This window comes from Psittacula echo (assembly GCF_963264785.1).
Source record: "Psittacula echo genome assembly, chromosome: 2".
NCBI classification, from domain to species: Eukaryota; Metazoa; Chordata; class Aves; order Psittaciformes; family Psittacidae; genus Psittacula; species Psittacula echo.
The window spans coordinates 160,969,788-160,980,717 of NC_137737.1; the positions used below are offsets into that span (position 1 = coordinate 160,969,788).

The 10,930-nt window shown below is 66.2% G+C and overlaps 1 protein-coding gene across 1 annotated transcript in view; it reads left to right on the top strand.

Annotated features, from left to right (window-relative positions):
• Positions 1 to 625: 625 nt before the first annotated feature.
• The window catches only part of CPSF1 (cleavage and polyadenylation specific factor 1), a 63,765-nt gene continuing 53,460 nt past the window's right edge, over positions 626 to 10,930 (top strand). The window contains exons 1-7 of the mRNA XM_080610902.1: positions 626 to 666; positions 4,076 to 4,226; positions 6,242 to 6,269; positions 7,488 to 7,627; positions 9,157 to 9,237; positions 9,837 to 9,988; positions 10,725 to 10,871. Of these exons, the coding sequence (XP_080467028.1) occupies positions 4,083 to 4,226; positions 6,242 to 6,269; positions 7,488 to 7,627; positions 9,157 to 9,237; positions 9,837 to 9,988; positions 10,725 to 10,871 (692 nt within the window). The 5' untranslated portion in view covers positions 626 to 666; positions 4,076 to 4,082. The remainder of the gene's footprint in view (positions 667 to 4,075; positions 4,227 to 6,241; positions 6,270 to 7,487; positions 7,628 to 9,156; positions 9,238 to 9,836; positions 9,989 to 10,724; positions 10,872 to 10,930) is intronic.

The window sequence follows — 10,930 nt, forward strand, 5'->3', positions numbered from 1 at the left end:
TCTCTATGGGGCTCAGGACCCTCCTATGGGGCTCAGGACCCTCCTATGGGGCTCAGGACCCCTCTCTATGGGGCTCAGGACCCCTCTCTATGGGGCTCAGGACCCTTCTATGGGGCTCAGGACCCTTCTATGGGGCTCAGGACCCCTCTCTATGGGGCTCAGGACCCTTCTATGGGGCTCAGGACCCTCTTTATGTGGCTCAGGACCCCTCTCTATGGGGCTCAGGACCCTTCTATGGGGCTCAGGACCCTCTTTATGTGGCTCAGGACCCCTCTCTATGGGGCTCAGGACCCTTCTATGGGGCTCAGGACCCTCTTTATGTGGCTCAGGACCCTTCTATGGGGCTCAGGACCCTCTTTATGTGGCTCAGGACCCTTCTATGGGGCTCAGGACCGTCTTTATGGGGCTCAGGATCCCTCTATGGGGCTCAGGACCCCTCTATGGGGCTCAGGACCCCCACATCCTCCCCCCCCGCTATGGCGGACCCGGGATTCGAACCGGCGGGTCCAGGAGGTCCTTGGAGGACCTTGGCGGACGTTGGAGGACCGCCGTCTCGATGGTAGCGGCCCAGCGCGCCCTGCGCGGCGCCGCTCTAAACGCGACTTCCGGTGTCTCGGTGGTTCCGGCCGAACTTCCGGGCGCGTTGGAGGGAGCTCGCGTGTGAGGGTGAGGGGGGCAGTGGGGCCTATGGGGGGCAATGGGGGGCAGTGGGGGGCAGTGGGGCCCTATGGGGCGTTATAGGGGGGCTATGGGGTGCAATGGGGCCTGTGGGGCCCTGTGATGGGCAATGGGGCCCTATGGGGGACAATGGGGCCCTATGGGGGACAATGGGGCCCTATGGGGGCAATGGGGCCCTATGGGAGCAGTGGGGCCCTATGGGGGCAATGGGGCCCTATGGGGGCAGTGGGGCCCTATGGGGGCAATGGGGCCCTATGGGGGCAATGGTGCCTATGGGGGGCAATGGGGCCCTATGGGGGCAATGGTGCCTATGGGGGCAATGGTGCCTATGGGGGGCAATGGGGCCCTATGGGGGCAATGGGGCCTATGGGTGACAATGGGCCCTATGGGGGCAATGGGGCGCTATGGGGGCAATGGGGCCCTATGGGGGCAATGGGGCCTATGGGGGGCAATGGGGCCCTATGGGGACAATAGGGCCCTATGGGGGCAATGGGGCCTATGGGGGCAGTGGGGCCCTATGGGGGCAATGAGGCCCTATGGGGGCAATGGGGCCCTATGGGGGCAATGGTGCCTATGGGGGGCAATGGGGCCCTATGGGGACAATGGCGCCCTATGGGGGCAATGGGGCCTATGGGGGCAGTGGGGCCCTATGGGGGCAATGAGGCCCTATGGGGGCAATGGGGCCTATGGGGGCAGTGGGGCCCTATGGGGGCAATGGGGCCTATGGGGGACAATGGAGGCAGTTTGGGGTCCGGGGGGGGTCAATGGGGGCTGGGGGGGGGGGATGGGGGGGATGTGGGGCAGGGGGGGGTCCCCGTGGTCACCCATGGGGGGGTGTGGGGCAAGGCGGGGGCAGTGGGGAGGTGCTGGGGGTCAATGGGGGGATCCGTGGGTCAATGAGGGGGGCTTTGGGGGCTCATCGGGGTTCTATGGGTCAATGGGGGGGCCCCACGGAGCCTCCCTCCGGCCAGGTTTTGGGGTGCAGCCCCAAGGGGGGGGCTGTGGGTCAGTGGGGGTCAATGTGGGGCTGAAGGGACAATGGGGTACAACGGGGGGGGGGCTACGGGGGGGGTGAGGGCTATGGGGGTGCTATGGGGGGGCTATGGAGGTGCTATGGGGGGGCTATGGGGGTGCTATGGGGGTGCTATGGGGTGCTATGGGGGGGCTATGGGGGTGCTATGGGGGTGCTGTGGGGGGCTATGGGGGTCTATGAGGGAGCTATGGGGGGGCTATGGGGGGCTATGGGGAGCTATGGGGGGCTATGGGGGTGCTATGGGGGAGCTATGGGGGTGCTATGGGGGGGCTATGGGGGTGCTATGGAGGTGCTATGGGGGTGCTATGGGGGGGCTATGGGGGTGCTATGGGGGAGCTATGGGGGTGCTATGGGGGGCTATGGGGGTGCTATGGGGGCTATGGGGGGCTATGGGGTGCTATGGGGGGCTATGGGGGTGCTATGGGGGTGCTATGGGGGTGCTATGGGGGAGCTATGGGGGTGCTATGGGGGGCTATGGGGGTGCTATGGGGGCTATGGGGGGCTATGGGGTGCTATGGGGGTGCTATGGGGGGGCTATGGGGGGCTATGAGGGTGCTATGGGGGGGCTATGGGGTGCTATGGGGGTGCTATGGGGGGGCTATGGGGGGCTATGGAGGTGCTATGGGGGTGCTATGGGGGTGCTATGGGGCTATGGGGGTGCTATGGGGGCTATGGGGGTGCTATGGGGGGCTATGGGGGTGCTATGGGGGGCTATGGGGGGCTATGGGGGTGCTATGGGGAGCTATGGGGGTGCTATGGGGGGCTATGGGGGGCTATGAGGGTGCTATGGGGGGGCTATGGGGTGCTATGGGGGTGCTATGGGGGGGCTATGGGGGGGCTATGGGGGTGCTATGGGGGGCTATGGGGGGCTATGAGGGTGCTATGGGGGGGCTATGGGGTGCTATGGGGGTGCTATGGGGATCTATGGGGGGGTGCTATGGGGAGCTATGGGGGTGCTATGGGGGGCTATGGGGTGCTATGGGGGGCTATGGGGGTGCTATGGGGGTGCTATGGGGGGGCTATGGGGGTCTATGGGGTGCTATGGGGGTGCTATGGGGATCTATGGGGGGGTGCTATGGGGAGCTATGGGGGTGCTATGGGGGGCTATGGGGTGCTATGGGGGGCTATGGGGGTGCTATGGGGGGGCTATGGGGGGCTATGGGGTGCTATGGAGGTGCTATGGGGGGGCTATGGGGTGCTATGGGGGTGCTATGGGGAGCTATGGGGGTGCTATGGGGGGCTATGGGGGGCTATGAGGGTGCTATGGGGGGGCTATGGGGTGCTATGGGGGTGCTATGGGGATCTATGGGGGGGTGCTATGGGGAGCTATGGGGGTGCTATGGGGGGCTATGGGGTGCTATGGGGGGCTATGGGGGTGCTATGGGGGTTCTATGGGGGGGCTATGGGGGTCTATGGGGTGCTATGGGGGGCTATGGGGGTGCTATGGGGGTGCTATGGGGGGGCTATGGGGGTGCTATGGAGGTGCTATGGGGGTGCTATGGGGGGCTATGGGGGGCTATGGGGGTCTATGGGGTGCTATGGGGGGCTATGGGGGTGCTATGGGGGTGCTATGGGGGGGCTATGGGGGTCTATGGGGTGCTATGGGGGGCTATGGGGGTGCTATGGGGGTGCTATGGGGGGGCTATGGGGGGCTATGGGGTGCTATGGGGGGCTATGGGGGTGCTATGGAGGTGCTATGGGGGTGCTATGGGGGGGCTATGGGGGTGCTATGGAGGTGCTATGGGGGGGCTATGGGGGTGCTATGGAGGTGCTATGGGGGTGCTATGGAGGTGCTATGGGGGTGCTATGGGGGGCTATGGGGGGCTATGGGGGTGCTATGGAGGGCTATGGAGGTGCTATGGGGGGGCTATGGGGGGCTATGGGGTGCTATGGGGGTGCTATGGGGGGGCTATGGGGGGCTATGGGGAGCTATGGGGGTGCTATGGGGGTCTATGGGGTGCTATGGAGGTGCTATGGGGGGGCTATGGGGGGCTATGGGGTGCTATGGGGGGGCTATGGGGGTGCTATGGGGGTGCTATGGAGGTGCTATGGGGGGCTATGGGGGGCTATGGGGGGCTATGGGGGGGCTATGGGGTGCTATGGGGGTGCTATGGGGGGCTATGGGGGGGCTATGGAGGTGCTATGGGGGGCTATGGGGGGCTATGGGGGGCTATGGGGGGCTATGGAGGTGCTATGGGGGGGCTATGGGGGTGCTATGGGGCAGATGTGTTGTGGGGGGAGTCAGTGGGGGAGTTCCACCCATGCAGCAGGGGGCGGCGCAGGCTGTGCTGCTCCCGGCCCCCCCCCCCCCCGCCGCTGTGGCTGTGTGGTTGGGCCCGGCCCCACTGAGCCCCTGCCCCCCAGCCCCGCCATGTACGCTGTGTACAAGCAGGCGCACCCCCCCACCGGCCTCGAGTTCGCCCTCGCCTGCAACTTCTTCAGCAGCGCCCAAAGGAACCTGGTGGTGGCCGGGTCCTCGCAGCTCTGCGTCTACCGCCTCAACCACGACTGCGAGGTGCGGCCCGCAGGGGGAGCCAGAGGGAGCCAGGGGGAGCCGGAGGGAGCCAGAGGGACCATAGGGACACACAGGGACACACAGGGATCATAGGGACCATAGGGACACACAGGGACCATAGGGACACACAGGGACCATAGGGACACACAGGGACACACAGGGACCATAGGGACACACAGGGACACACAGGGATCATAGGGACCATAGGGACACACAGGGACCATAGAGACACACAGGGACCATAGGGACACACAGGGACCATAGGGACACACAGGGACACACAGGGACCATAGGGACACACAGGGACACACAGGGATCATAGGGACCATAGGGACACACAGGGACCATAGAGACACACAGGGACCATAGGGACACACAGGGACACACAGGGATCATAGGGACCATAGGGACACACAGGGACCATAGAGACACACAGGGACCATAGGGACACACAGGGACACACAGGGACCATAGAGACACACAGGGACCATAGAGACACACAGGGACCATAGAGACACACAGGGACCATAGAGACACACAGGGACCATAGAGACACACAGGGACACATAGGGACCATAGAGACACACAGGGACCATAGAGACACACAGGGACACATAGGGACCATAGAGACACACAGGGACCATAGAGACACACAGGGACACATAGGGACCATAGAGACACACAGGGACACACAGGGACCATAGGGACACACAGGGACCATAGGGACACACAGGGACACACAGAGAGCCATAGGGAGCCATAGAGACCCACAGCCACCCGTAGGGACTCATAGTGCCCCATAGAGACCCATAGGGATACATAGAGACCCACAGCCACTCACAGGGACCCACAGCGACCTATAGAGACACATAGAGACCCACAGCAACCCATAGAGACCCACAGCGACCCATAAGGACCCATAGAGACCCATAGGGAGCCATAGAGACCCACAGCCACCCATAGGGACACACAGCAACCCATAGAAACCCATAGGGACTCCTAGTGCCCCATAGAGACCTATAGAGACACAAAGCACCCATAGTGATTTATAGCACCCATAGCGCCCTGTCGCACCCATAGCATTCATAGTGAACCATGGCACTCTTGGTGCAACCCATAGCACCCATAGCATCACCCATAGCACATCCTAGTAGCCATAGCACCCATAGTGACCCATAGCAGCCCACAGTGAACCATAGTGCCCATAGCACCCATAGGGACACATTGCACCCCATAGCAGCTATAGCAACCCATAGAACCCATAGCAAACCATAGTACTTATAGTGACCCAGAGCAACCCATAGAGACCCATAGTGACCTATAGCACCTGTAGTGACCCATAGCAACCCATAGCACCCATAGCAAGCCGTAGTACCCATAGTGAGCCATAGTAACCCACAGAGAGCCATAGTGACGCATAGCACCCCATAGTGACCCATAGCACCCATAGTGACCCATAGTGACCCATAGCACCCATAGTGACCCATAGCACCCATAGTGACCCATAGCACCTATAGTGACCCATAGCACCCATAGTGATCCATAGCACCCATAGTGACCCATAGCACCCATAGTGACCCATAGCACCCATAGTGACCCATAGTGACCCATAGCACCCATAGTGACCCATAGCACCCATAGTGACCCATAGCACCCATAGTGACCCATAGCACCTATAGTGACCCATAGTGACCCATAGCACCCATAGTGACCCGTAGTGACCCATAGCACCCATAGTGACCCATAGCACCCATAGTGACCCATAGCACCTATAGTGACCCATAGTGACCCATAGCACCCATAGTGATCCATAGCACCCATAGTGACCCATAGCACCTATAGTGACCCATAGTGACCCATAGCACCCATAGTGATCCATAGCACCCATAGCGCCCCAATGACCCCTTCACAGCCCCAAATCCCCCCCACAAGAGCCCCCCCCGAGCCCCCCCTGAGCCCCCCCCATCCCTGGTGCTCCCCCCCGGGGGTTCAGTTTGTGCCCGGTTCTCTTGCAGCCACCGGTGAAAGGGGAACGGAATGGGGGTGAGTGGGGGGGGACGGGGATGGGGATGGAGATGGGATGGGGATGGGATGGGATGGGGATGGGATGGGGATGGGGATGGGGATGGGGATGGGATGGGATGGGATGGGGATGGGGATGGAGATGGGATGGGATGGGGATGGGATGGGGATGGGGATGGGGATGGGATGGGGATGGGATGGGATGGGGATGGGATGGGGATGGGATGGGGATGGGGATGGGATGGGGATGGGATGGGGATGGGATGGGGATGGGGATGGGATGGGATGGGGATGGGGATGGGATGGGGATGGGGATGGGATGGGGATGGGGATGGGGATGGGGATGGGGATGGGGATGGGATGGGGATGGGATGGGATGGGATGGGGATGGGATGGGATGGGGATGGAGATGGGATGGGATGGGGATGGGATGGGATGGGGATGGGGATGGGGATGGGCAGGGAAGGACATGGATGGGGGGCGAGGGACAGGCAGGGATGAGGGAGAAGGGATGGGCAGGGATGGGGGGGGCTGGGGCCCAGGGACAGGCAGGGATGGGCAGGAGCGGGGGTGCGGGGCAGGCAGAGCCCTGCAGGAGGCCTCGCTCCGGGGGGGGGGGCAACAGCAGCCGAAGGGGGTGACGGGACCCAGGGACGTGCCCTGTGCCCCCCATCCCCTCCCATTCCCAACTCCCCATTCCCTCCCCATCCCCCCCCGTGTCCATTCCCCCCCCCATCCCCCCCCATTCCCTCCCCATCCCCCCCCGTGTCCATTCCCATCCCATCCCCCCCCATTCCCTCCCCATCCCCCCCCGTGTCCATTCCCACCCCATCCCCCCCCATCCCCACCCCATCCCCCCCCGTGTCCATTCCCACCCCATCCCCCCCCATTCCCTCCCCATCCCCCCCCGTGTCCATTCCCACCCCATCCCCCCCCATTCCCTCCCCATCCCCCCCCGTGTCCATTCCCACCCCATCCCCCCCCATTCCCACCCCATCCCCCCCCATTCCCACCCCATCCCCCCCCGTGTCCATTCCCATCCCATCCCCCCCCATTCCCTCCCCATCCCCCCCCGTGTCCATTCCCACCCCATCCCCCCCATTCCCACCCCATCCCCCCCCGTGTCCATTCCCACCCCATCCCCCCCCCATCCCCCCCCATCCCCCCCCGTGTCCATCCCCCCCCGTGTCCATCCCCCCCCCGTGTCCATCCCCCCCGTTGCCGTTGCCGTTGCCCCAGAGCCGCGCTGCGCCGCGCACCGGGACCGCCTGGAGCTGGTCGCCTCCTTCTCCTTCTTCGGCAACGTCCTCTCCATGGCCAGCGTGCAGCTGGCGGGGGCGCTGCGGGACGCGCTGCTGCTCAGCTTCCGGGACGCCAAGGTGGGGACCCTGCCCCCACCCACCCGTGGGTGCTGAACCCCCCCACCCCCACCCATGGGTGCTGAACGCCCCCGCCCCCACCCATGGGTGCTGCCCCCCCCCGCCCCCACCCATGGGTGCTGAACCCCCCCACCCCCACCCATGGGTGCTGAACGCCCCCGCCCCCACCCATGGGTGCTGAACCCCCCAGCACCCACCCGTGGGTGCTGAACCCCCCCACCCCCACCCATGGGTGCTGAACGCCCCCGCCCCCACCCATGGGTGCTGAACCCCCCCACCCCCACCCATGGGTGCTGAACGCCCCCGCACCCACCCATGGGTGCTGCCCCCCCGGCCCCCACCCATGGGTGCTGAACCCCCCCGCCCCCACCCATGGGTGCTGAACCCCCCGCACCCCCCCGTGGGTGCTGCCCCCCCCCCCCCCAACCGTGGGTGCCCCCCATCCCCCCCACACCCACCCGTGGGTGCTGAACCCCCCCGCACCCCCCCATGGGTGCTGAACCCCCCGCACCCTCCCATGGGTGCTGAACCCCCCGCACCCACCCATGGGTGCTGCCCAGCCCCCCACATGGGTGCCACCCACCCCCCAAAATGGGTGCTGCCCCCCCCTCCACGAGTCCTGCCCCCACAATGGGTGCCCCCCACCCCCCCTGTACCCCCCCATGGGTGTTGCCCCTCCACCCCCCCCTCCCCCCATGGATGCTGCCCCCCACCCACCCATGGGTGCTGCCCTTCCCCCACCATGGGTGCCCCCCCCGCGGGTGCTGCCCCCCCCCCGCACCCTCCTATGGGTGCTAACCCCCACCCTCCATGGATGCTGATCCCCACCCACCCCCCCAATGGGTGCTGCCCACACTATGGGTGTTATCCCCTCCATGGGTGCTGCCTCCCCCGCACCCCCCCCATGGGTGCTGGCCCCCCCCACCATTGGTGTTGACCCCCAAGGCCCCCCCCATGGGTGCCCCCCGGCCCCCCCCCGGTGCTGACACCCCACCCATGGATGCTGACCCCCAGCCCCCCCACCATGGGTGCTACCCCCCCACCGGGTACTTCCCCCCCCCATCCATGGGTGCTACCCCCCCCCCGGGTACTTCCCCCCCCCATCCATGGGTGCTACCCCCCCCCCCCGGGTACTTCCCCCCCCCATCCATGGGTGCTACCCCCCCCCCCGGGTACTTCCCCCCCCCATCCATGGGTGCTACCCCCCCCCCCGGGTACTTCCCCCCCCCATCCATGGGTGCTACCCCCCCCCCGGGTACTTCCCCCCCCAATCCATGGGTGCTACCCCCCCCCCGGGTACTTCCCCCCCCCATCCATGGGTGCTACCCCCCCCCGGGTACTTCCCCCCCCCCCCCCATGGGTGCTGCCCCCCCCCCGGGTACTTTCCCCCCCCATCCATGGGTGCTACCCCCCCCCCCGGGTACTTTCCCCCCCCATCCATGGGTGCTACCCCCCCTCGGGTACTTCCCCCCCCCCCCCCATGGGTGCTGCCCCCCCATGGCTGCCCCCCCTTTGCCTCCCCCCCCCAGCTCTCAGTGGTTGAGTACGACCCCGGCACCCACGACCTGAAGACGCTTTCCCTGCACTACTTCGAGGAGCCCGAGCTCAGGGTGAGCACCCATGGGGGCGGGGGGGGCATCACCGTGGGGACCCCCCCTTTGTGTCCCCCCATCACCATGGGGACCCCCCCCTTTGTGCCCCCCCCATCACCGTGAGGACCCCCCCTTTGTGCCCCCCCATCACCGTGGGGGCCCCCCCTTTGTGCCCCCCCCATCACCGTGGGGACCCCCCCTTTGTGCCCCCCCATCACCGTGGGGACTCCCCCTTTGTGCCCCCCCATCACCTTGGGGACCCCCCCTTAATGTCCCATTTATCCCTCCCTCTACCACCATATTGGGGGGGCCCCCCCTTAATAGCCCCTTTCTTTCCCCCCCCCACCCTATGGGGGGGGTCCTCACCATGGGGCTCCCCCCTCCACCACCCTATAGAGGGGGGCATCGTCACCCTGGGGACACCCCCTTTGTGTCCCCTCTATCCCCCCCCCCCCCACCATACGGAGGGGGTCCCCCCCTTCAATGCCCCCTTTGCGTCGTGTCCCCCCCCCCCCCCCATAGAAGGGGGGATCCTCCCGATGGGGCCCCCCCCTTTGTGCCCCCCCCCGGGGTGCTCCGTGGCGGGGCCGGGGGGGTCCTCACCCGTTGCCCCCCAGGACGGCTTCGTGCAGAACGTGCACATCCCGCGGGTGCGCGTGGACCCCGACGGGCGCTGCGCCGCGATGCTCATCTACGGCAGCCGCCTCGTGGTGCTGCCCTTCCGGCGCGAGAGCCTCAGCGACGAGCACGACGGGCCCATGGCCGACGGGTGAGCCCCCGGCAGCCCTATAGCGCCCGCGGCAGCCCTATAGCGCCCCCGGCAGCCCTATAGCGCCCCCGGCAGCCCTATAGCGCCCGCGGCAGCCCTATAGCGCCCCCGGCAGCCCTATAGCGCCCGCGGCAGCCCTATAGCGCCCCCAGCAGCCCTATAGCGCCCCCGGCAGCCCTATAGCGCCCGCGGCAGCCCTATAGCGCCCCCGGCAGCCCTATAGCGCCCGCGGCAGCCCTATAGCGCCCCCAGCAGCCCTATAGCGCCCGCGGCAGCCCTATAGCGCCCCCAGCAGCCCTATAGCGCCCCCGGCAGCCCTATAGCGCCCGCGGCAGCCCTATAGCGCCCCCGGCAGCCCTATAGCGCCCCCGGCAGCCCTATAGCGCCCGCGGCAGCCCTATAGCGCCCCCGGCAGCCCTATAGCGCCCGTAGCATCCCTATAGCGCCCGTAGCATCCCTATAGCGCCCCCAGCAGCCCTATAGCGCCCGTGGCAGCCCTATAGCGCCCCCAGCAGCCCTATAACGCCCGCAGCATCCCTATAGCGCCCGCAGCAGCCCTATAGCGCCCGTAGCATCCCTATAGCGCCCCCAGCAGCCCTATAGCGCCCGCAGCAGCCCTATAGCGCCCTATGGCCGAGGTTTCAGCACCCACAGCAGCCCTATAGCACCCCCGGCAGCCCTATAGCGCCCATGGGTGCTGGCGCATCCCCGCGAGCCCCGGCTCCCCCCCCCGCAGGCAGCGCTCCAGCTTCCTGCCCAGCTACATCATCGACGTGCGGGAGCTGGATGAGAAGCTCCTCAACATCATCGACCTCCAGTTCCTGCACGGTTACTACGAGCCCACGCTGCTCATCCTCTACGAGCCCAACCAGACGTGGCCGGGGTGGGTTGGCGGCGGCGCCGGTCCCAGCTGCCTGCGGCTGCGCGTGCTGGCGGTGGCAG